Source organism: Populus alba, chromosome 10, assembly GCF_005239225.2.
Source record: "Populus alba chromosome 10, ASM523922v2, whole genome shotgun sequence".
In the NCBI taxonomy this organism is placed as follows: domain Eukaryota; kingdom Viridiplantae; phylum Streptophyta; class Magnoliopsida; order Malpighiales; family Salicaceae; genus Populus; species Populus alba.
The window spans coordinates 21679698-21706066 of NC_133293.1; the positions used below are offsets into that span (position 1 = coordinate 21679698).

Here is a 26369-nt window from a genome sequence, read left to right on the forward strand (position 1 = left end):
ACATTAACCCTAACTTATACTATAGCTGAAATTAACAAGACAATTGCTCTTACAGTGTCCCTCAACAGAATGCAACGGGTAACATCCATTCCTCATCTTCAAATCAGGACACTCCCTTTATGTCCTGACACTGGCTATGTCTACCAGGAAAAAAAAAAAAAAACAAGGATGCATCATCCACTATCTCATGATAGCTCAGGACATCCCACTTGACACAAGTGGCAAAATTATCCCCCAGCAGTGGAATGGAATGCTAACCATGATTTGTTAATCAAAAACAGTAACTGTTCTGGAAAAAGCTGTAGTTGACACTTGACATTGTTAACTTCAAAACACAGGATTGTTCCATATAGATCCTCAAAGAAAGATAAATGACGCAGTATAGTCAAAAGAGCAGATAGCACCGGTTACATTTATTACAATTTCAGAACCGGGCCAAATCCAAAGTCTTGTCTGAAATTATGCCTTATATACCCAACGAATTCCAATCTACCACAGACAAATAGAAGAAAGTTCATTGCGGAAGATCCTCCAATGGGCATTTAAGGGATCAAGCTCCTCAATTCATTCAGTCCCAGAATCCGAACGAACAACTGTTAATAAGGAAACAAAATAATATTTAATCAGAATGCACAGTTGAGAGCTAATGTAACAGAAAAATAGTGATGGGAATAGGTTAAAAATGCAAGGTAATGTGCAGATGTATATACACATGGAGGGCCAAAAAGGGAGAAGACCATAACAACTCTCTCTCTCTCTCACCCTCAAAGAAGTTAAGTCCATGACACCATTATTAACTAGACCACTAAGTTGTCAGATGAGTATATAATTATAAACAGGTGAATGAGTATACAACTATAATGACGATTAAATCCTTCAGAGAAACAAACAATACATCATTTTTGCAACACTATTTTTCTCTTTTCCAAGTCAAAGAAAGCCACATCAAACGTGCAACAATGTTACTTTCTGGGTACCAAACGGTTCATAAGAAAATCCGAAACAATTCAATAAATGTGTATGACAAAAATAGCTGGTCATAGAGATTGCCTCTCCCTACTAAAGTAACGAAATAAACACTAGTTTAAACAATCCATTCCATAAAGGAGACCCGAACAAATCAAAAGAGATTTGCAGCATTTCTAAAATCATCAGCCAAATTTCAGTCTCCAAGCTCCTTCATTCAATTTATAGCCATCTTAATATCACTACCACAGCCTAAGTCAAAATTACTAAGATAGAAAAGACTGCACTGAACCAAGCCCCTGAAACAGCTAGCTTATTCACACCATAACAAAAATAACACTCACTTTTTTCCAAGGCATGGATGAAAGTAAGATTCTTCCAAACCCTTCTAATTATCCGGTTCATCATTAGACATGCAATCAATCCCACCAAAACTGAAACCAGTAGGAAAACATTCCATACAGCAAGCCCTGAAACTGAGGTCTTTGAAATGCTAAATACTCAAACATGGAGAGTTCTAGTATAGATTAAATCTACTCCTCTTTCACAGCCCTTTAATGCTACAAAACTTAGAACATATCAGAACACCCCTCTTCGAATCAAATACATCAGCGGACCTAAGACCAAAGCACCACATCCACCACGCACCAAAGGCTCCTCATAGTTCTTATAAACAAGCTCAAACGTCAAAAAACAAGAAACAAGAAATTGGCTCTCAATCTTTACCCCAAACTTCTATCCTGACATAATTTTTAGAGAAAAACAATCCATTCAGCCTATAACTTCTTCATCATCATTCAAATGGTGATTAACAATTATCACAAACTTAAACAAAACCAAATCAGATTCGATGAAATCAGGAGAAACAAACATCATTGGCACAGAATCCAAAAACCCCAGATCTAAAAACGAGATAAAAGGGACAGCTTTTATACAAGGAGGGAATTAGAAAGAAAGGGAAGAGTAGAATCTTACCGGGTTTCTGAGGATTTCCATCGACAAACTTGGTAACAGCAAAATGAACCTTTTCCCTGGAAAGAGCTTCAGTCTTGTATGGTTCTTTGAGACAGTTTCTGACAAGATTAGCACAGATGTTGGAATATGTTATGTAGGTCATGCCGGCGGCCCTCCAAAACGGCGCTGCTGCATTCGACGCCATCGCTTTTACTCTCTTCTTCTCGTCTCTTCGGTTTCTCTGTCAAGAGATGATACCATAACTTTACTTACTGTTCTTGTGCTGACCTAGTTTCTCTTGTGGGCTTAGTTTTGGCCCAAATAAATCTTTTATCCCAAAAGCTAAATACCAAGCACCGGTACTAAAATCAATTATAAGGGTCAATTTGACAGAATTAATATACTAAAGGGGTTAAAATTATAACAAACCATTTTTTAACGAGCAAGCTAAAAGCTTAGGTCATGTTTGTTTCTCGAAAAGTAGTTTCTGGGAAACTATTTTCCAAACTTTCCTGTGTTTGTTTGTCATTAGAAAAGTTGGTCAACGGAAAACACTTTATAGTCAACGAAAAATACTTTCCGGTCAACGGAAAACACTTTCCAGTCAATTTTAGTAAAAAAAAAATTGACTTAGTTTTCAAGAAAGTGTTTTTCCTTTAGCAGTGTTTGTTTTTCCGGAAAGTGGTTTCCAAGAAATCACTTTCCAAACTTTCTTGTGTTTGTTTGCCAGTAGAAAAGTTGGTCAATGGAAAACACTTTCTAGTAAAAGAAAAATTTAACTTGGTTTTCATGAAAGTGTTTTCCTGAAAAATCTGGGGGGAAAACACTTTCCGGAAGTTGTGAAAAATTTAGAAATGTCATTATTTGCTGATTATATTAAATTTAATCCTCAAACTTTTTATTGGTATATATATTTTGTTTTGAATATTTATTTTTCAATTTCATCTCTTAAAATTTTATTTTTATATTAACTTTGGTCCTTATTTTTATAATTGCTATTTGCTTTTTTCTTATCATATTTTTATTGAAAATTTTTATCTATCAAATTTGGTCATCATTCTTTTGATTGTTACTTATTTTATTTGAAATAATTTATGAAATGTTGATTATTATTATTTTAATTTCTTCATCTTTTATTTTTTTAAATTTTTTTTAGATTTGATCTCTATTATTTTGATTATTATTTATTTTATTTGAGATAATTTATGAAATTATATATTTTTTTTTCAATTTCATTCTCATTTAACTTTTTAATTGGTAAGATTTGTTCCTCATTATTTTAATAAGCTACGTATGAATATATGATATAATAAAAAAAATTCATCATTATAAATACTTTTTAGATTTCGTTTTTTTTTTATTGTAAGTGATTAAATATTTTATATATATTAGATAAACTTGAAAAAAAAATTAATTCATTAATAAATTATTTTCCAGTTCATTTTTCATAACACAACCAAACACTAGAAAGTGTTTTCCAGTTCATTTTCCATAACACTGCCAAACATCGGAAAATACTTTCCTAGAATTCACTTTCTCGGAATTCACTTTCCAAAAGGAAACCACTTTCCTGCAAACAAACAAAGCCTTAGATGTAAAACTCAATCCGAATAAGGTCCGGGTAAGAAAGATCCACCTGAATCAAAAAAAATTTAAATAACTATTTTTTAAAAAAATTAACAAGCAAATGCAAATCAACAAGTTAATTTTTTGTAATTGTTAATAAACGTATTTGGACTAACTTCCGTGAATCTATTATTTTAACAGGGTTGGCCGAATTCTTTTCATTTTTTTCTTTTATTTTTTCTTCAGATAAACTGGCCTTGCCCCGGATTAAACACGTCTCAGATTAACCCGCTGATCCGGTCTGGGTTTTACAACAGTGGCTATAAGCCCCTTCAAAAACCCCACCAATCTTTCTACTTATCTGTGAGCAAGATGAAGGCAACAGCTTTACACAATCTCTTCTCCTCACCGCCTCCAAAAATCAACCATCTCCTCCTCCCTCACCAACACCAACTGCCACATGTTAGCTTCACAATCTCCAAGGGTCCACTGTTCTCCTTCTTTTCTTCTAGCGGTGCAATCAGAGCCGTTGAGAGAGGACGCTTGTCATCTATCTGGGATGAGAAGCCATATGAGTTACTAGAAGAAGATGTTGTCACATTTCTTGACCCACCTAAGGAGCTTATCCCTCTTGACCCTGACACTTACAATCCAGCTGCGTACCTCTGGTTAGTTTCGGTGAAAGACTTGTCATTTACTTTACCAGCAACATGTTGCCGCAGCCCACTGACTGATGATTTTATTTTGAATTGCAGGAGTAAAATTGAAGATATACCAGAAGAAAGGCGTCTTAGATTGCTGTCTCTGATAAAACAACCTAGGTAGTGTTTCTACTTGTGTTTTTAATTTTTCAAGTTTAATGTTTACTATAAAGGGTTGTAGTAAAGTTTGGATTTTTTCACGGATTTGGTTTGAATGGGAATTAATTTATGTGTAGGCTAATATCAAGAGCTTGGGAGATAGCTGGCATGAGATATGAGGATGCTAAGTTAGCAAAGAAATGTGGGTCTGACTTGCTGTGTTGTGAAGATGGTGAATTGTCAGCTGAGTTTTATAGTTGTAGAAGTAATGGAGGTAAATTATTTGAATTGTTGGTTTTGGTTATGTAGGTGTGTGTGTGGAGTGTGAACTGTGAAGTTTTGGTGATAATGTGATTTTGATGTGGAATGTTGTGAACTAGGTGGTTTGGATGTTTCTTGGATGAAATCGTTCAAGATGGTGAGATCTAAAGTGCTTTTATTTTTATAATTTGTTCCCTTTTGCATGTGATGAGATGTCAATGATTGGTGCATTTTTTTTACATCTCAGGTTATTTTCCGTTGCGATAATGGGGAGGTTTATGGGAGATTTATTGGTAAGTTCAGCTGCATTTTTTTCTTTGTGATAATTTATTTTACACTGTAAAGAACAAGGCTCCAATTATTTGTCTGTGTTTGTTTATGTGTTTATTGGCTGTGAGTTTGTAGAGGACTGGAGGGGAGGGGTACGGATGGGAGTAAGGCAGAAAAAAATGGAAAGATGCTGTGAAAAATAGCAGAAGCAAAGTTTTCAGTATTTGAAAATTTGGTTTCCCCATCCACAGACAGATGCATATTTAACTTGAAGGCTTGGGGCAGGTGGAGGTGGTTGTAGAAGAGTTGAATGGGGCTTATCTATTAAGTGATGTGCATGACAGATAATGACTTGTTTCTAAGTTGTTTGAGAGTTGATCAGTTGCCTCAAAAATTTATTCTTTTTTATAAAATCTGTAATGGATATTCTTAAAAAATCTTGCCTTTTAGTTTCTGGCTTTTAAAGCACTCAATTGTCCCGTGTATAGTGTATATATTTGATGAACTATGAAGATGGTTAGCTCAGACCTAATCTTAGTTAACTGATAACAATAATGCGCGAACAGGTGGATCGGTGCTGGCTCAAATCACAAAAACCTTTAGTCCATTGTATTTTAAGGTCGTGGAGCAGAAGGAAGTAATGTCTACAGAGCAGCCCTGTGATTTAGCATATGAATTTGGAGATGGGCACCTGGATCTCTGTAATTATCCACGACACTTTCCAAGACCAGGTGGGATTTATCTAAGAATTGTACTACTGCTAAGGATTTATTGTTTCAGATGACTATTTTTCTAATTGAAATGCGAAAAAGTTGGTAGAGTTTCTCCTCATCATCACTGTTTTGACTTTTATGGCCCTGATTTGCATTTGCATCTAACAATCTCATGCCAGCGGACACAGGAGATAGTTATCTATAAATAATGTTACTCTCACCCTTGCAGAAATTTGATCTCATTTGTGCCAATGGAAGTAAAAGCTCACCTGAAAAATAAAATTTACAATAGACATGATTTATGATAAAATTATTTACAGCTCTATTTGATGATATAATGTATATAGTTCTATTTAACATTCCCTCCTTTGCCACATAATGTTTGGACTAGTCTTAAAGAGTTTCTTTACTTTTGCAGAAAAACATCCATATCCTTTCGATGATCAGGTTGTCATATATATTCGTCACGTTGGACCTGGGGTGCTAGTGGGGCAAGCATGGCAAGAAGGGAAGGAATTACAGCAAGTTCCTCAGAAGTTATGTGATGAGATTTTGATGGTTAAAGATTATGCACCACCCAGAGAATATCCCTAAAAATTGTGTTTATTTCCTTAACTTAGTTGATCAAGAGCAGCTGAACAGATCTTGAGCCCTCAAGTAGAATCACTAGAAACTATCCATGCCAAGCTTTTGAAATGGTCATGGAAGAAGAAGAAAGGAAGTGTAGTTTCTGTAATGCTCGTCTAGTTCTGTAACAGAATCTTGAAGTTGGCTTCTGTCATCTATGAACTGTAATATCAAAGGGAGAAAGAGGAGTTTTTATCTGTATGCTATGCTGTTGATAAGTAGCCTGGAGTACGGCGCCATGTAGATATAGTGCACATACAGAATTCCAAGCTTCACTACCATATCTTTCTTTTCTTACCACGGATTCAACATTTTATTATTCTAAAAAAAAAAACAACAGCAAGTTTTAATTTTTTTGAGACTAGCCATTGCTGAAATCAAAAATTCAAAACAGGGAAGTGACCATTTGTTTACTGAAATATTTTTTCTTTATTTCAACTTCATGTAACGTTTGAAGAAGGGAAAGTTTAAGACAACACAGCAAAATCTCAAGTGATGATTTTGCTGAGGTCAGGCTAATTTCTTCATGTTGTTGGAAGAGAACATGTGCAACAAGGTTATTAAATTTGAGTTGGATGGATTGATTCAGATCTATTAAAAAGATATTATTTTATTTTTTTAAAAAATAAAACTAGATTTAATTCGTCAATTAGATCACTCCGAATCAATTCGGAGAGGGTGAAATCCCAGATCATGTCGAGTTTACACCTTGTGTAATGTATCGGACATAACGAGGGCCTTTTGCAATTTTACAAATACTGGGGTGGTGAACGTAAAAAGAAACTATCCTTCCCATTTCTCACTTTGAGGGCTCTTTATCAACATCATCCATGTCTTCTGTTCTGGTTTCTCAAAAGACTGTTACTCCTATCAGTCCATTGTTTGGCCATCAAGATTTGTACACAAAAATTAGTTCTTGAATTCCTAAACCCAAGTTGTCCTCTCTCTCACAAGTCACAAATGCATCTCCAAACCCAATCTCTCACCACTAACTTACCTCTCCCTTCTCTCTTTCTCCCAAAACCATCAACAACAAAGCCCCACCAATTCACACCACTAAAGCAGCAAAAACCATATCCCCAATTCTCCTTAAAATGCTCTCTTTCAACTGTATCATCTGAGCCACCTACTCATGTTGTTGGATCCTCAAATGATAAGCCCTTTCCTGCTGAAGTTTCAAGAACCATCATGGAGTTATCTTCAGTTGGCACTCTTTCTACTTTGACCCCAGATGGCTGGCCTTTGAGTGTTGGTGTTAGGTTTGCTGTTGATGATGATGGCATTCCTATTCTGTGCTTGAGTGATTCTTATAGACAGTTTTCTGTTGATAGAAGGTCCAGTCTTCATGTTCAGGTAATTCAATTCAATCCATTGATTCTTCAAAGTGGAAAAAGATATAATCTTTATGTATTAAACATGTTTGATTGTTGGAATTAGTTAGAGCAATCTGGAATGAGGACACCTCAGTGTACGATTCAAGGAAGCCTTGACAAGCCTGAGGACACAAAGCTTTTGAAGGTAATTTTTTTTCTTTTCATTTTTATCGGTTGCTTGTAGTGATTGTTGTGGCATAAGCACTGTGGGTTTAGATGGTTTTAGCAGTTTCTGGTGGAACAATACACTAAAATGAAGACTTTGAAGTAAATTTGATTGCTGGTTTTGGAAAGATTGGTACAATTTTCTCAATGGAGTAAGGATTGTCCGCTAATAATGAAACACCATTGACTATTTAACATATGGTTTGTGGAAGTAATCGAGATTAATGGAAGTGTTTTCAGCAAGCTATATTCTACTTGTTCTGGAATAAAAATATGTAGTTATAAGTTGAGAATCCCTCTAGTTGAATCATTGATTAAATAGAAATTGCAATGAGAATATATTTAGAACCCATCCGGATCACTGCCACCTTCCCACTGCAAGTTGCGGTTATCCTGCTGGAACTATTTTGGACTGGAGGGGCCGCTAATCAAGCTGCTTTAGCAGCTAAGATTGAGTAGCAAAAAAGTGATCAAGTAAATAGTTTGGGCTTGATATGAGGTGGGGAGATTGATTTTTACTCAAATGGAGAACCCGGACATGATGTGTAGTAGTTCTATCCCCATGGTTGCTAATTCCATTGAAGATGTTTTCATCTTTATCTATCTGCTTCTCAATGCTGCCTAGAGCAGGATTTTTTGCTCTCTGTAGAAATGGTGCTTTCTGGGTTTGGGGAAAATGGGTTTGCCATAACAGGGGCAGATTAATTTGCTGCAAAGCAGCTGTTAGGTATTGATGTGTCCTAGATCCACATGATGTCCATTTAACTAAATGTGTGCTTTATTGTTCATGCTACAAATGCTTAGCTCTGAAATGTTTAGTGGGAACCCATCATATCACCTTCTTTCTGTAAACTGAGATTCAACCATCTTGTTTTGACCTAAATTGAGCTGGAGGAACAAGGTAGTCAAGCTAACTGACCAGCTAAGATGCTGAATGCAAAATTTGATCGAATTCCTAGTTTCACCTTGATTTGAGAGGGAACACTGATTGTTCATCAAATGGAAAACCTGGACCTGATTTGTAGTCCTACCCTGGTTACTGTTGCCATGGAGGAAGTCTGATTTTTCTCATCATCTCATTGAACTTGGCTTCAACATGCCTGGTGGCTTTTAGGGACTGGGCAAAATGGGTCACGCAATAGGTAATTTGGGCTGATTAAATTGCTGCACTTAGGTCTCCTATGGAACATAAGCATGGCTAAGCACCTCACAGCATGGAAGCTAGCAGATTTTGATCCTTATCAACATGATGTCTACTTAACTGAATGCATGCTTTATTTTTCTCTGTTTATGGTTGTGCTATGATCTCTTACTCCATAACTTTTACTGGAATTTGGCCTTCTTTTCAGTGGGCTCATTCAATGTGGAAAAAGAGATTTGGAGAAGAAGTTAAGGATGAACTTATTTATGTTGTGGCCATGGAGCGTGTACTTCAGATGGAAGACTTCATGGAGGTATGATGGGATTTCGCCTGCTGCCTGGCTGTGTTATTATGTAATTCTTGCTGAATACTGGTTTCTTTGCTCTGTCTTTTGAAGGTAATTGCTTTTGGCTTATATAATTTTAGGAAAATATTAATCTCTTTACCTATTTCAGGATGGTGTATGGGTCTCATCATCTGATTATAAAAATGCTAGCCCTGATCCACTCCGAGACTTTGCAGAAGCATTTGTCAATGAGATCAATGACAAGAACATGGAAGATGTTAGCCGCTTTTGCAACGTATATGTTGATTTGGACGTCCAGGTTTGCCGCTAACAGAACTCTTATCATCTTCATTGCCATTGGCAGTTTATCTGCACAATTGCTTACCTGAGAGAAAGCAATCTACCTTGAATTTTTTACACGCACCTGCAAATTATCCCAGGTTGCATGATATAAAACTAGATATAAATAAAAAGAATAAAACCTTTTTGGGGCAAATGCATTTTGATGATACAAGAAAAATCGGTGCAAAAAATCGTGCCTGCTTCATCTCTATTCCAACGTATTGAGGTTTTACTAAGGTTTGCTTTTATTAGATTACTTGTTCTTAATTTCCAATTGGCTTGACAGGTGTCAGAAGCGAAGATGATATGGGTTGATAGGCTAGGCTTTGACATGCGTCTTTGGTCTCCTCAGAAAGGCGCGTTTGATGTCCGAATTCCTTTCCCAAGAGAAGTGACTGATGTAAAGGGTGCCAAGTCCTCATTCAATGGTATGTCACAGCTAGCTTGGGAGGTGGAAAAAAACTATCAGACGCTGAACTTTAAGAAGGTGCAACAATTAAAGCAGATAACACACAAGGGATTGTAACAAGTTAATTTTTCATAATTTTTGTGAGATACTATGATAGGAGGCCCTTGATGACAATTCTTGCTGAGTTTTTACCGTCCATACTTTTGATGGTTCAAGATTGTCCCATCCATTCAGACAAATTTGTTGAAATTACGAATTTGATTGGCAAGTGTTCATGTGCTGCATCATATCTATTTTAGTTGTTCTAAAGCATGCTCAAATTCTTAAACTCAAAATGCACTTGATGATCTCTGTCTGTGTTACACATGAATTGTTTCTTGTTTCTTTTATCCTCTAAGATCTCTTTCTTAGACCCATCCTCTGTTGTCTATGCATAGAAGTCAGGGTCCCAACCATTCATGCTCTGTACTCTTGCTATATACAGAGCCTGAACTGTTGAAAGGAATGCATTTTTTACTATCCATTGAAAAATATACGTTTCAGACTGTTACTGTTGCAGGATGCAGCCATTCTCATCTAGCAACACTTCTTACAATTCAAGGTAAGAAAAATCCTGGTCCTTGTCATATCGGAACAAACAAGCAAAGGACACCGGCTGACTAATTGGAAACATCAATGAGAGCTTTAAAAGAACGATCCACAAGATCTTGGAATGGGTATTGAATCAACATGTCTCCTCAGATGTAAAGAAGTAAGAACAAAAACAAAATACAAAAGTCAATAAAAGAGTAGCCCATTCTCAAACTCTAAAGAAAAACTAGAATTCAACTTGAAGTTTATGAGGAGCTAAACTGTACCCAACTCCCAACTCCATAACTACTATCTCTCCCTCACTCTGCTTACATTCATAGTAGAACACAGTAAAAACCACTGAGACAAAGAACTTAGATAGGCAGAAGAGAACTGTTGCCACAAACCTAAAAGCAAACTCAGCGAAGGGACCAAGCTCATCATCATCATCACCAGTTGCTGTAACATAGAGCAGAACATAGATTGGGACAACAAGTACAGTTAAAATGAACATAAGGAGAAACCCTTGAATTTTTCTTCCTCTGATAAGTTTTTCTGATCTTTTTAGTCCCTTTGTCCCGCAAGAATCATTTTCCAAAACTGAGATCACAAGTGCAAGAGTCCAGCTCGCATCAAGATAAAGGTAAAAAAGGGTAGCCAGAATTGTCAAGAACCAACCCCACAGATAAATAGCATAACTGTTAGGATCAAGCAGGCTGACCAATTTGATCAAGACTATAGCTAAAACAGCATAAGTCAATGTAAAAAGAGAAACACATAGCCAAGTGATCAATGGTTTCTTCCAGGCATAATGGATAGTCGAAATCAGATCATTCAGCCCCGTATTTTTACCAAGATAGCTAGAAGCTGATGCATGAATCGATAGCATAATTCCGAAGAAGCATACAAAGGCTGTGTTGGTTAACGCGGCAGCGGTTGCGTTTTGAAGAAACCACAATTTTATGTTGTTTGGTTAAAGTGAAAAGCAGTGTTTTTAGTTGATGGGACCCACCTAAAATTGCACAAAAACGCAGGTAGGGGAGAAGCAAGTTATACCTGCTTTGCCGGCACTGTTAACTTTTATTAAGTTAACAGTGCAGAGTGAAAACAAAAGTGAACAGTGCAGAGTGAATAATTCACTCTGTACACTTGTTTGTCAATTTCTACTTGCACTGTTGATATAAACAGTAAAAATTTAATTTTTTAAAAAATATGTTTTATTAAAAAAAATTAATATTTAATATTATTTAATAATACTATATAAATTAGAAGGAAATCGTATGATGGTGCAGCCTTTACAAAATTTGATCGTAATTTCAATTTTGTTAAACTGCAAGTCTTGTTGAATGAATTTTGTATGTGATGAAATTATAAATAATTTAATGAAACAATATATTTTTTTATATAAAATATTATTTATTTCATGATATCATTGTCATAGTTAAATTTACAATATTTAAATTAAAAATCATCAATATTAATATATATCACCAAACATATTAAATTATTTTTTGTTCAACTTCAATTTCAACCACAGTTTTAACCAAACATACATAAATATTAACTTAACCTCAACTAAAAGTACTTTTTATAAAAGTATTTTTTTCAAACCACAACCACAACAGCTACCACAATATCAAATACACTCAAAGAATAAAGCAGCAAAAAAAGCAATTTCAAGCCCTATAAGAGTTCTTACATCTTTTTGACCATGAGGTGAATTGTTCTCATAGCTATCCTCAACCTTTTCAATTAAAAAGCCTGCTAAAAGATAGTGAAGCAGGCCAATAAGAGAGAAAGGAAAGAGTATGGTAAGCATGACTTGGAGCATGAACTTCCCATTTCTTGCTAGTACTGTAATGGCTTCCCTCAAGATTCCAATCACACTCAATGGGGTTGCAACCATGGCTGCTGGTCTAGGAGATCTCAGTGGGGTAGAAAGCAATGGGATTTGAGACTACTGGTTTTGTGGCAAGGTTTCAACTGAATTCACTTGTACATATATGCAGTTCTATCATTCCAAACGGACACTATATAAGACAGAAGAAGTCCTCAACAATATTTGCAGTGTTTTAATGTGTTATTAGCGGGTTGCCCCCATCAGTCAAGATCCGAATGCAAACATGAAATTTCGTACGGCAAGCACAAAGTTAATAATGAAATTTCGTATTGAGTTTTAAATTAAATAAAAAATAGATATTAAACCAATAAAATCTTACTAACCAAGCTTGGTTATTAGTTATCCGGTTAAATCCAGTCCAAAACGGACTTCGTTAAGAAATAAAAAGCAATATCATTTTAATAAAAATGGTTAATCCGATTTTGAATTGATTCGGTGGCCTGCAAATCAACTGAAGAATCCAATTATTTAGATTATTTTTCGAATCAGCTGGGGTAGCAGTACCAAGGAGTACAAAGGGTTGACAGCTATGGTTTTGAAAGAAGCAAGGAGTAGAAAATTGACATGTTCATATCTTCTTCATACGACGATGACGATTGCAATGCCTTGTTGTTCTCACCTCCCCCGGATATGACCACTTTTTATATAATCCTACCTTGATCAACGGACTATGCGAGGACAGGAGGTTGATCTGGGGATAATTCTTTCACGTATTCTTCATCACCTTTAATTAATCAACCACTTTACTAATTAGTATATTGTGACCTCTTCATAATTTCATTAATTAATTGTAAGTAGCAAAACCAAAATACTTAGGTATATACATAGTTATAAATTCCAGTAGGGCTTGAAGGTCGATCCAAGACCCGGCGACTCAGCTTCTAATCTAATTTGACTTAGTCAATTTAACAAGTTCATTTAAAATTAAACAAAATTTTAATTTATCTTTTTAAAAATAAATAAAAAGAAATTAATTTTGAATTAATTAATTTAATATGTAACCCAAGTCATTTAAAAAAAATATCAAAGCACTCTTAAGCTATAACCCAAATCTATCTCTGAGCTCCAATAACTTTTTCTGTCACAGTTTTGATCCCTAATACATTCGTAAACTCTCAATTGAGGTTCCTTCTAAAACCCGGCTCTCAATTTTACACCATACTTTTTGTTTGAAGTTTGAACGGTTACGATGCAGATAGAATTCTATTGACGGGGATAGATGGGATGTTTTGCTTTAATTATAGAGTTAAAAAAAAAATATATTTGGTTATTACATGAGTCAAGTCTCATTACAAAACTCCGATTGCTTTTAAAAATATATATATATTTTTAAAAAATCTTAAATTCATATTTTTTAATAATTTTAATATGTTAATATAAAAAATTAACAAATAATTAATTTGATAAAACTGTAAGCTGTTTATTTTTGTGATTGCTTCTACGTTTTATACTATGCGTTTGGTTAGTGTTTTCATAATTGGGACCCACAAACTCAACTCTTTTGCAATCATTTTAGGCCTCTCGATCGGTTCATTTCTCCCTGTACTTGTCTTTGGTTTTGCTTGAGAAACAAGTGTCGAGGTTAAAAATTTTAATTGACCTACATATAACCTGTTTGGATGGAGTCTAAAAACTATGGTTTTGATTTAACACTCAACAGTCAAGTATTTCGATCACCATCAATCCATCTACATTTGAGATCTCCAGCTTTGTCCCTCCGGTCAAGAAACAAGGCAGCCCTGGCATCAAATTTGCTCCCATTGGACCGACCAACATGTTCAATACTGGTGGCACAATTCAAGAAGAGTTGTCTTTTGATTTTGAAGAAGGTGAGACTTGTGTTAAGATGGAGGGAATTTCTTATCCTCCTCAAATTCATGTCCAATCAGGTGCTTGTTGAATGGGGCAGAGGCTGGTTTTGAGTGGATGGAAATGCATTAAATTCAGTTAATTGAGCCATGTCAATGGTTTATTTTAATCATATAAATACAATCCCGTTTACACGTACTAAATCTTCACATATCCATGGAAAAGATTGGGGGAATTGAGTTACAGATTTCAGAATTATAGATTTGCTCAATCATGGATAGCTTCAGTACACCACCTCCTGTAGTGATTTTCCCATACATGGCTCAAGGGCACACTCGACTTTCTCAAAGGAACTAGCTGCCCGTAGCCTAAAAGTAACCACCATTATCACCCCTGCAAATGCTCCGTTCATCATTTGCAAAACCTCTACCTACCCGACAGTCTCTTTGTCCACTATCCCTTTTCCAAGAGTTCAAGGATTTCAAGAAGGGTGTGGAAATACTAACCATCTTCCTTCTCCGGATCTCTCTTTCCCTTTTTACCATGCCGCCAAACAACTCAGACAACCTTTTGAAGATGTTCTTAAAGAGATGTGTAATTCTGATAGCAGTACTCCCATTTGTGTTCCTTCGGACATGTTCTTACCTTGGACACTTGATCCAAGTCGCATGTTCAATATTCCTAGGATTGTCTGTGGTGGGATGGGTGTGTTGCCTGTAGTTATTGCAAGAAGTGTCTCACTACATGTTCCATGCCTGCCTAGTTTGTCTAATTCCGTGCCTCTAAATTTAGCTTCAGTTCCATTTCCATTACACAAAAATGACTCCCCTGCCTCAGTTAGGCCCGGTGATGATAGCAATCCAATGCGGGCAATTCTGGCAGAGCCTTTCCAGGCAAATTATAGCAGCTGTTTGGGGCCTTTGAATCTCTACATCAAAGAGAGGCCAAAGCATGGCTTCTGGGTCCACTTCTACTTCTTGGTCACATTAAACAAGATTTGATGAATTCAGGGCCCCACAATGATCAAAAGCAATCTAGCCCGCACATCAAGTGGCTGGACCATGACATGGAAGAGGTGGGTCCAGGGAATGTGATCTACGTTGCATTTGGTTCCCAATCATATACGACAGACGTTCAGAAGGAGGAGATTGCCCTGGGGTTGGAGAAGGCAGGGCAACCGCTCATTTGGGTGGTCAGGTCAAGTACATGGATCCCACCAGTTGGATGGGAGGGCTCATAGTCCCTCGAGAACGTGATGCAAACACAATGTGACGTGCGATGCTGTGAAGGAGTTAAAGAGAAAGAAGGCCAGGGAAAGGGCACAGCAGTTTGGGAGAAAGGCAAGGCAAGCTGCGGCGAAAGGTGGATCATCTGATGAGAAATTGGATCAACTAATTCAACGCCTCGTTCTAAGACAAGAGAATTCCAGGACTTTATAATTTAGTTTATTGGCCCTTTTCTAAATGGTGCATCATCGCACAGTTTTATAGATGTAGATTCAGTCCAGACTGGACTCGAATCATTAAATTACTAGGTCAATTTACTTTGAATTGAATCAGTTATTTTTTTCTAAACATGTTTCATTTTTTTTAGATAATACTTTTGAAGTTCACCTGGTCAAATTTAAATCACAAAAAATTATGATTTTTTCGTATCAACTTGTCTACTATTAAAAAGTTCTTACAAGTCAATATTATAATAATCTATTAAGATTAAAACTATAAACCACATTGACATAATGATCTGTGATTTTGTAATCGTTACCCCTCCATTTCATTGTCATCATTCTTAACCAGAAAGTTACAAACAGCAAGAATACAACTTCCCCACCGAACTCACCGTGTTAAGAAGTATCGGTACAAGCCGATGCAAGCAAACTTCACCTCAACCACCAAGCGACGTGTTTGCATTTAGCAGATGAACAAACATACACAAGACAGGAGCTAGAAATTCTAGGAGAAATTAAAAAGAAAAAAGAAGCTAGCCAGTAGATAACAGAGAGAAGAGGCAACTGTAAGAACCTCGTGCGCTTTATACAGCCATTAGTGCCAAGCGAAAGTTATCTGTCACCATGTCTTTTATTTTACCAATCAAACGGTTGTGTTTGGTGCCTCCAGACTTGCTTAGCTTTGGCTGGAAGAGAGAGCTGAGCATGGCTTCCAAACCTTGCGTAGTGTATTTCACATGTCTGCTGGGACTAGCATCAGTTTCAGCCTGGAATCCATAGTCCTGCAAGTAGCTCCTGTAAACAGGTACATAAGCCTGGACAACAAGTTTACACATCTTCAGCCTCAAGTCTTCGCAGGGAACAACCCAACTGGATTGCTTCTGGTACATGTGATCAAACTCCTCATTGAATGACTTCAGTCTCTTCTTGACCAAATCCCCCACAAATCCCCTAGTGGGAGAAGATAAAATTCGACTCTCTTGGCTAAGAGAAGCAAATATTTTCCCCCAGCTTTCTCTCAGGTAAAGAGTCATGTAATAGTCCCTATACTGTTCATGAGCTTTCAACCAAGAATCTCCCATCAAACCTCCAAGATTTGTCCCTTTCAACCTGCAAAAATGACAATGGTTGTTCGTCATGAAAAGGTAGGACAGTGTGAGATCATAGTGGGCTTTTGACCATGCATCCAAGTTTAGACCAATCTGTTTTATTATGTAATAAATCTGGTTGGTAACGAGTTCCTCTTGGTACTTCTCTTGTTTCCAACTCTGTTGAATTGTCAGAATCTGAGTCAATAGTGGCCTATAATCATCCCCTAGTAGATGATTACAGTAATCGGTTACAAAGCTTACTAGCCTTGGAACACTACCATCTAAAGGAGGAGAACTTCGCCTTTGCAGCTCCACTTGGATCGGAAGTTCCCAGAAAATCTCACAAGCTCCATTAACAACTCCCTTGAGGAGATCCCTAGTCATAGTCTGGATTTCATTGCATGCTGACCCTCCAAAAAGTCTGTTGAAATCCACTCTCAGATTGTCCAACATCGCAAAAATGTCCAGTAGCTTCATGAGCTTGACTGGATCATTCTTACACTCTGTAATCTTCTTTCCAAAGCGGAGGAAAGAAAGAATTCCAGATTGTGTAACGATTTTCGCGAAGCAATCCATCCAAACTTCTGGTCCATTCTTCTCAAACACGTCACTGCAAAGCTTATACTCAGTTTCAAAAACTTGCTTTACAGCCAACTGCAAATGCTTGCACCATTGATCAACGTAACACTCAACATCTTGCACATCATCAAATTCGTTGAATGAGTGGTTGAGGTAATCCAAGTCAAGAGCTTGAAAACTTCTCATGGTATTCAGACACCGAGCTTCAACATAAGTCGAAATGCATTTCTCAAGCCTGTTATCTGCATCTAGCCTCTCAACAATAGCCTGAAGCTTCTGTATAACATCCACTGGAAGAGGAGATGGGGCAATGGAGGCTTGATTTCTAATAGAAGATGAGAAAGAATCCAAAACAACACAAATGCAGTTCTCCACAAGAATCTGCTTGAATTCAATTTCTAGTTTGTCCAATGCAGCACAGAGAATCCCCCCACCGAGCCGAGCATGTTTGTCAGTGGCTTGCAACTCTTGCAGGATGCTCAATGACTTGTTGAGGTTCAAGATGTAAAGATCATCATGAACTGCATTATCTTCCAGAAACTCAAGAATAGCCTCCAGCCACTGAATTGCTAGCCTGCAGTTATCAGCCAGAAATTTCAACGATTCCTCAAGCTGTTTCACCATTAGCAGGTAAGTTGAAAGATCAGAACAAGGGTGAGACAATAGTGACTTGTGGAGCTCTTGAATGATATCATACACCTTTAGCACCGCTGCGGCAGGACCAATGGCACGATCAATATGCTCTCTAATTGCAACAAATGTGCACTTTTGCCTGGGGACATGTCTAACAGCGGCTTCCAGAGATGGTAATCTTTGTTTCATCCCCTCCAATCTTTGGCCTGTACTGTCAAAAGCAGAGGCAAGAGCTCTTGAATTCTCTAAACTGGTCTTCAAGACTAACCTGGAAGCTACAAGATTGTCAATGCCATCCACTTGAGACATTGCCAAATCAAGCCCTAGCCCTCAAATTCCCAGTGAAATGACTCAACTACTATTTCATCTGGTCTTTAAATACTACACACGCATTGTCAAGATTCAACTAATTGTCCAAAAGGATTCTCTCTTAGTTTCTTCTCTGTCACTCATTTTACTTTTTCTTCACCAAACTCACCAAATCAGGTTAAAAAAAAATAACACAAGACTTGCCATATTCAAACCAAACCTCACTTGCAAAACAAACATCTCTCAGAAACCCCAACAACCACGTAATGCAGAATCAATAGACTAACATGGACTTCCAGAATTCAAAAATAACCCCACTTGAACTTTAAAAACAGCATCTGAAGTATCACTTTTGGACATCAACCTCAAAATACCAATATGACAGGAACTGAAGTTTCTACTTTCTATCAACAACTAAACAACCAAGCAAAAATAAAAAAAAACAAACAAAAACTTACCTGTTTAGGATCTCCATTGACGACGTCAAGATATGCAAAGAAGGAATCCGCCATGAGCTCTCTCTTTCGTTTCTGATGTTGATGGTCATGATGGTACTGGAAAAAACGGGCCATGGATTCTATTGCTAGTCGATGATTTCTTGCAGAAGATCAAAAGTATTACACATATCAAATTTCTTTCTTCTATTGTATTTTGATGCATCAAAAAATCAATCTTGAGAGTTAAGAGAGAGGACATGTGCTCTTTGCTTGTGTTCCAGAAATTATTTGTTTTGATAAATTTTAGGTGGCTTTTTTGCCACAAAAAAGACAGAAATCGAGAAAACAAGCACCTCAGGTCTTGTGGAGGGCTATAAATTCTGCATTTCAATGCCCCGCCCCCCCCCCCCCCCTCACATCGTATTTTGTTCATCAGAGCTCAGCAATCCTGTTTAAACATTAGTCTTTTTTGTGATCATGACATGGTAAAATTGAAAGAAATCCCATGAAAATATATTAAAAAACCAATATATACAACTCAAAAAACTAAAAAAAAAAAAAAGACGCAAGGGAAGGTGTAGTGTCGCTTGGAACTTTCAAGTTTCCATGTCTCTAGTGCCAAACAGTTGCCAATGGGAACTTTGGTGTCAGAGGATTTCCGTTACTTTCTGATGTTCCGAGTTCCGACCAATGTCACCTTGGAAAGGATAAAGGGCCTCACTGTGTGCCGCAAGCCAGTGTCTGGTTTTAACATTGAATGGCAGCAAAACAACGTATGGGCCACTAAGGCTAGACCGGATAAATATCCAAAATAATTTTTAAGGAACTGGAGTAAGATTCTGGTTTAGCATGCCATTGGGTTCACCCGCACATGGACATGTTTGATAAAAACGGTTTGTGAGGGCTCGTGTGGATAATTCCTGCTCTGTTTAGAATTCACAGAGCCCATGATCCTGCAATGGCATCTCGAGCATCCAGATCTTGACTGTTAAGAGAGATCCGACATCTGCCCACGAAACCATGGGTTATGAGGTGGCTGACCAATCTTGTTTGAATTATAAATGGGCCCTTCTCTTCACATGTGAATTGTCAGAATAATTGTTTATTTACTGATTGTTTCTTAAAGATTGTTTGTTTGAATTATGAACTCAGGCATCAGAAGATCTTCGATGGAGAAGTCTTGTGAATTACTCTTGAAAGTCCATGAAGAGATAAAGTGTCACGTGGAAGTTTTTTTTTCTACCTGCCACCCTTCTTTTTCAAGCAAAATGCTATGATTTTCTGAATTTACTTGTTTTTTTTTTTTAATAAAAAAACAGTGATGCATGGACGCGCCTTTAATTATTCAAGAAATATTTCATCCTCATAACAAGTGGAATGGTAAGAGGGCCAGACTTGACACGATGGGCAGACAAACAAGATTATCTAAAATGTTTTCTTAACAATTATATAGAGAAAAAACTACGGTCCATTTTGTGATGCTCGCTTGGGTCTTTTTTTTTTTTTGGTTAAAGCTTAAGGATTATTCATAGCTTAAGGATTAGTTGTGAGAGTTGAAAAGCTCTTGAATAATAATCTGACGACTGTGGAATCGTTGACCAGCAACACGTGGAGGAGGTTGAACAGTCGCGTTCTCTCCGCACCTAGATTTACTGCAGCTCCTTTTTAATAAAATACTCGCCACTTAATATAACGACGATACTAAACTAACACTATCAACTCTTATTTAATTGATGTATTTTTTATTTATTTATTTTTATTAATGTACATGTTCTTGCAAATTTATACATACCTCATTTAATTTCACAAATATTAAAAATTAATGATCATATAAATTTTTATTAGCTCTGAAATTTATAAGAGACTCAAACTGATAATCTATAAAGAATAAATCTAGAGTCTTAATCAGTTAAACTATTTTTTTAGAATTTTTATTGATGTGTTTTTAAGAATTCAAATTGGAGGTTTTTGAGGGAAAAAAAAAATATTTTGAAACATAAAATTGCAAAATTATATTATATAAAAAAATATTTTATTTTATATATTTTATCGTTGTTTTTTTCAACTAAACACACGTTCTTCACTGATAAATGAATCTTAAAAATCATGAAATTTCCTTTGTTATGCGCGCCCTTTCTGAAAAAAATCATAGAATAAAATGGTTGTTTCTAAAAAACCATGGAGTATATTTAATAAACATAGTTGACCCAGCAATTGTCTTTATCAGATGGAGTCGCTTTTAAATGTTTACTTCCCATGGATCACGCCTGTTTCTGGAGGGTGGCCGTTGCAGATTTAAGGCGATAATTGTTGCATTAATTCTCGGATTTGTTTGTATTCACGCCTTTTCTTTTGGTTCTTGGTACAGTAATCCCACGCAACAATATTTATCAAACAAAATTCTTCTTTAATCCATGGCGTATCTTTCCCAGGTTATACTTCAGTGACTGACTTGTATTTAATTTTCTCATAGCTATAAAATACAGTTTAATCCGGTAACTCATCCGATCCGGAACAAGGCTTAAGTTCTAGATCAACAGAGTTAAAAGCGTGTTTAGCAGTATAATAGTGGTTGTTTTTTAAATAATTTTTCGTGCCGAAATGTATGTTAATGATGTTTTTTTATATTTTAAAAATTATTTTTTGATATCAGGCATATTAAAAAGATTCAAAAAAGTATAAACCGTATTAATTTTAGTAAAAATAAAAAAAAATGAATTTTTTTAGAACACAGTTTTAACCGTATTTCCAAACACTACCTAAAAAAGTTAATATATTAGCGTCAAAACAATATAATTTAAAATAAGGCTTGTGTTTTATCACGGACTAATCAGATTGTATGTCAATTCAAGTTTTAAATTGAGTTAATTCATTAATTTGTTTTTTAATTTATACCGATTAAATCCTAAATTGGCCAAGTATTGAATCAATCTGCTGTGGAAAATAAGTTCTATCACACTGTTTTTTTCTTTGTAGTCTTTTAACATAATAATAAACATGTCTTCACAAGTGGAGTGAGAGTAATGATTCATTTTTCTTGTTTTAATGATTAAAAATATTTATGAATTTAATTTGCATACGAAAATTGAAATCAATTTCCAATCAAGTTTTAAGAACTCGATTTCATTGAAATTCCTGTGAAGTGGATAATAATAATAAATAAAATAAATAATAAAAATAAAAAAAGGTTCAGTGCCCCCCATCTACCTAGATAGGGGTGGGGAAAAATAAGAAAGAAGTAAAGAAAGCATGCCAAGTGCCAACACCACCTTCCAAAAGAGGGGAAGAGGCAATGATTTTACTCATAATGACACCGCCTGCACCCTGTTTATGACTGGAAAGACAGTCATCCATGCATTAAATTCAGTTAATTGAGATACAAACAATGTTATATATATAAGGACAAAACAGGTTATTTTTAACTTTAATAAAGTTTTTTACATGAGCATATTAAAATTGCAAATAATCGGACCAGGATTGTTTTAAGAAATTATCTTAATATCCTGGAAAAATTGTACTGGGAAATTAACATAAAGTTTTCATAATTATGATATAGACAGCAAACTTTAAATCAAACCACTTCAATTTTAACACCACCAGTTGCCAATTAGATTTAATAAAACTTATAAGCTGTAGTTTTTTCATAAGTAGCATTTCAAACCATAATATTTTTATAAGCTTACTAGTCACTGCTTAAATTAATTATAAAATAATTGTTGATTGGATTAATTAAGAGTGTGATAAAAATTATTTTTAAATTAAATTTTATTTAAAAATATATTAAAATAATATTCTAACAGTAACAAAGAAAAATCCATCAAAAATTAACAACTACCACCGTCCCGATCTACCTTTTGCTTTTAGAAACCACTTAAATATCTAAAACACAGAAATGGCAGTTTAGTTCTTAAAATAAAATACTTGCAAAGCATTTCAGGCAGCCCATCATTTTCTTAGCAAAAGTGTCGGTGAGAGAGTATAGACTACAGTTCTGTTGTGCTGTATACTCTCTCTTTCTTTCTCTATAGATAGAGACCTGAATGGTGAGAGAGGGTGAGAGAGGAGTGTCTTCTTCGTATATGTTGTGTGTCTGCTCCGTCTCTTTCTATCTTTCAGCCTTTTGTCTCCACCTTCTCATTTACACCACCACCTGCACCAAATAAGCTCTTGAAAACACACAAACCCCATAATTACCAGGCCGTAGAAAAAGGAACTTGTTCACTCGTGTCGACCAATACCTCTCTTTCTTCACATTAACAGCACTTAGAGAGAGATAGAGAGAATGGGCGTGGATTTGAGACAGGTGGTTGCTGGGGTGCTGACTCTAACTATGTTTGTAATGCTTGGTAACATGATCAAGAGAGACCATTTTGATTCTGTCGAGGTAATTCCCTTTTAGCCCTTCTTCATAATTCTCTATGGTTCTTTGTTCCATGCGTGTATGTGATCTTTTGTTCATTCAAGTTTCAATTTTTTTTCCCATTTGAAGCTGTGTTTCTTGATGGGGTTTTAGTATGGGTTTAGATCTTTAAGCCCTTTTGATGGTTCACTTCATTTCCCACCTTGCATTTTCTTTCTGAAGTTACAGGCTTTATGGGGTTTCATTTGATATCAGTGCTCTTGTAGTTTAGTGAATTAAGATCTGCATGTTCTTGGCCCAAATGCTGTGGCTTTGTGGTGCTTGTAGTTCATTTTTCCCTTCCTTGTCAAATTCCCATTAGCCTCCGGATGCTGTTTCATTCAATCTTTGTTCTTCTGTTGAATTTGTGTAGGATCTTTAAGGTATTGTAACTGTTATATTAATCCGTTTAATCTCTGACTTCTTTCTTATTTTCATCCCTTCGTATTGAGATTAAATTAAGCTGATGTATTAACATTATTGCTCTTTTGGGCTACTGATGATATAGAAGAAGCAAAGGGATTGAATTTATTTTTTTCTTCTAATTGTTTAGGCTCTCGAAACTTTCTGGTATTTTTTTTTTTAAATTTCCTCTCATGTTTGAGGTTTCAATTTTGTTCTTTACGACATCTCTTGGAGCAAAGTTAGTAATTATAGGGTTTGATCATTTCCACTTCATACTTGAGCCATTGTCTATTTTCTTACTCTGTGACGGAACCTCTCATCCAATCATCATTTGCTGTGGATCTATATATGATTCACCTTTTCATTCTTTTGTCTTTTGTTTTGTAAAGGGGAAATTTCCTGGAGCCAGGGACGTCGAGTTTGATAGTGAGAAGGTTTCAGAGCAGGGTCTTGTGACATTTTCGAAAAAGAGTACAAATGGGCCATGGGTGGAGGGTGGCCTAGAGCTAAAACCATGTTGGAAAGAGTCGAATTTTGGTAGGTTTACTTGTGAACTTGATAGTTGCTGAGAATTTTATGTGGTATTTATTCCTATAAGTTCGCTCACTGATATACTACATAATCTTGTACAATGTTTCCATTTTAACAGATGATGTAGAGTCAAAAGGGTTTGTCACTTTCTCATTAACTAATGGTCCTGAGTACCATGTCTCACAGGTATCTTAAGTAGCCATTTGAATCTTCTTTTCATTTGCAGAAGGATTCTGCCTTCATCAATGAAACATCTGCTTTCCATTCTTGTTCTGCTCCTTTAAGTATTTATACCTCTTTGCTGGTGATTGTGTTCTCCAGATTGCTGATGCAGTTGTAGTAGCAAGATATATTGGGGCAACTCTTGTACTTCCTGACATTAGGGGGAACAAACCAGGAGATGAAAGGTTTGCAGCATGTCACTTTCATGACAATCACCTTCTTTTTTTTGGAACGAACATAAAAAAATAAAGTTGCTGGCCCTTTTTCTGCCATTAGATTTGTTTTAGATGATCCGGATGGTACATTCCTGAAGAAGTATCTAGCTTTGCTATTTTGTTTTTCTCTATTTTATTTTTATACGCTGGAGTAATGTTTCCTTTGCAAATAAGTATTTTCCTGTTACTAATTCAACCACAACTATAGAACTTTCTTTCTCTCTTTTCTTTCCTTTCTTTCCTAGATCATTTGCTATCTCCAATGGAACAATAATGGAAATGGCAACTTCACCCATCTCTTTTAGGGGAAATGTTCTACGAATTAACTAATTAAACCTTCCTATTATTTGCATTTTGAAACTTGTATGTGAAATAGTTCCCAGTTTCATATTTATCTAATGATATTCATTTTCAAAGCTTGATGCCTTATTGTAAACCTCCTAAGGCATGTACAGTCCGACTTTGCTTACTGAAATGGCTAGTTTTTTCAAAATGCTACTGTTGAGTGTTGGTTTGCTTAAGATAAAGGACCATAAAATTGTGATCTCTGAAGAAGTTTCCAAATTATGATCAGGTAGTAAATTAATTTCATTGAGAGCTTTTGGGTGCATGCTAAAAAAATTGACATTTTACAGGAAGTTTGAAGAAATATATGATGTTGAGAAATTTGTTAAAAGCCTAGTCGGGGTAGTCAAAGTAGTTAAAGGTCTGCCCGAGGATGTATCAATTCGAGATTTTGCTGTTGTCAAGGTCCCTAATCGAGTTTCAGAGGATCACATTGCTGAGCAAATCGAACCAGTCTTTAGAACAAATAGCAACGTAAGACTGGCTACATTCTTCCCTTCAGTAAATATGAGAAAGACCACAAAAACAAGTGCCAGTGATCCAGTTGCATGTTTGGCAATGTTTGGAACTTTAGAGTTGCAGCCAGAGGTTAATGAAGTGGTTGACTCCATGATTGAGCGACTAAGAACATTGAGTCGCAAATCTGATGGACGATTTATTGCTGTTGACTTGAGAGTTGAGATATTGGACAAGAAAGGTTGCCATGGAAGCAGTGCAACTGGAACAAAGAGTTGTTTTAATGCACAGGAGATTGCCATATTTTTGAGGAAGATTGGATTTGGCAAGGATACCACAATCTACCTCACTCAGCCAAGATGGGATGAAAGCCTTGATGTTCTGAAAGATATATTCCCAAAAACTTATACAAAGGTTAGGCATTTTTCATTGGTTTCCCCTTTCTAATGTTTTCTCCTTCCAGTTAATCTAAACCGTTCTTTCCCTCCGAAAACTTTTGCAGGAAAGCATATTGCCTGCAGATAAGAAGGCAAAATTCCTTGAATCTGAAGATTCAGAGTTTGAGAAGGTTATTGACTTCTACATGTGTTCTCAAAGTGATGTCTTTGTACCAGCCATCTCTGGCCTATTCTATGCCAACGTAGCTGGTAAGAGAATAGCATCCGGTAAGACTCAAATACTTGTTCCAGCTGACATTCCTGGCACCTCTTCCTCTGTTACCAACCATTTCTCCCCCTATATCTCCAAGAAGAACCACTTGGCACATTCCTGTTTTTGCTAGTAATCAATGCCAAAAACCCTGAAGAGAGCACAATGCAGCTTTTGTTGTAGTCTTCAATAATAGTTCTTACTTTCTCCATTGCTTCAGTCAAGCCTTTCTAGTAAGCAGATGAACATTTGAGTTACATCATCCACACTTCTATTTAGGAGTGAAAGCACCCCAAAACAGAAGTTTACTGTTTTCATATGATTTTTTAAAGATGGTTCTATATAAATAGGACAGGTAGTTTTGTGAGTTATGTTCAAGAATTTGTTTGATGTTTTGTAAAACTTTGAAGTATAAGTTGTTTATTGTAAAATCAGTTTGCATTTTATGAGGGTGGTTTTGTAATTGTTTGAATGATGTTCTAGGCTTGGACTGTAAGCTT

The 26369-nt window shown here is 36.1% G+C and overlaps 6 protein-coding genes across 6 annotated transcripts; 3 read left to right on the top strand and 3 right to left on the bottom strand.

Moving 5' to 3' along the window:
* Positions 1-285: 285 nt before the first annotated feature.
* LOC118060177 (ATP synthase subunit epsilon, mitochondrial) lies at positions 286-2219 on the bottom strand. The gene is made up of 2 exons (XM_035073353.2): positions 1942-2219; positions 286-593 (listed from the first exon to the last, which is right to left on the bottom strand). The coding sequence occupies exons 1-2, from the start codon at positions 2123-2125 to the stop codon at positions 565-567; spliced, it is 213 nt and encodes a 70-aa protein (XP_034929244.1). The 5' UTR covers positions 2126-2219; the 3' UTR covers positions 286-564.
* A 1517-nt stretch (positions 2220-3736) lies between these two features.
* LOC118060179 (uncharacterized) lies at positions 3737-6358 on the top strand. The gene is made up of 7 exons (XM_035073355.2): positions 3737-4154; positions 4242-4307; positions 4424-4560; positions 4667-4704; positions 4795-4840; positions 5384-5548; positions 5949-6358. Exons 1-7 carry the CDS (start codon positions 3859-3861, stop codon positions 6122-6124), a joined length of 924 nt encoding a protein of 307 aa, XP_034929246.1. The 5' UTR covers positions 3737-3858; the 3' UTR covers positions 6125-6358.
* Positions 6359-6933: 575 nt separating this feature from the next.
* Positions 6934-10141, top strand: LOC118060178 (glutamyl-tRNA reductase-binding protein, chloroplastic). The gene is made up of 5 exons (XM_035073354.2): positions 6934-7510; positions 7595-7675; positions 9045-9149; positions 9292-9441; positions 9751-10141. The coding sequence occupies exons 1-5, from the start codon at positions 7118-7120 to the stop codon at positions 9988-9990; spliced, it is 969 nt and encodes a 322-aa protein (XP_034929245.1). The 5' UTR covers positions 6934-7117; the 3' UTR covers positions 9991-10141.
* Positions 10142-10366: 225 nt separating this feature from the next.
* Positions 10367-12585, bottom strand: LOC118059814 (uncharacterized). Its single transcript, XM_035072778.2, has 2 exons — positions 12096-12585; positions 10367-11354 (listed from the first exon to the last, which is right to left on the bottom strand). Exons 1-2 carry the CDS (start codon positions 12347-12349, stop codon positions 10691-10693), a joined length of 918 nt encoding a protein of 305 aa, XP_034928669.2. The 5' UTR covers positions 12350-12585; the 3' UTR covers positions 10367-10690.
* A 3316-nt stretch (positions 12586-15901) lies between these two features.
* Positions 15902-18635, bottom strand: LOC118060181 (exocyst complex component EXO70A1). The gene has a single exon (XM_035073356.2). It carries the CDS (start codon positions 18209-18211, stop codon positions 16184-16186), a length of 2028 nt encoding a protein of 675 aa, XP_034929247.1. The 5' UTR covers positions 18212-18635; the 3' UTR covers positions 15902-16183.
* A 3970-nt stretch (positions 18636-22605) lies between these two features.
* On the top strand, positions 22606-26318 carry LOC118060182 (protein MANNAN SYNTHESIS-RELATED 2). Its single transcript, XM_035073357.2, has 6 exons — positions 22606-23032; positions 23842-23989; positions 24102-24169; positions 24305-24390; positions 25056-25635; positions 25724-26318. Exons 1-6 carry the CDS (start codon positions 22931-22933, stop codon positions 26000-26002), a joined length of 1263 nt encoding a protein of 420 aa, XP_034929248.1. The 5' UTR covers positions 22606-22930; the 3' UTR covers positions 26003-26318.
* Positions 26319-26369: the final 51 nt, after the last annotated feature.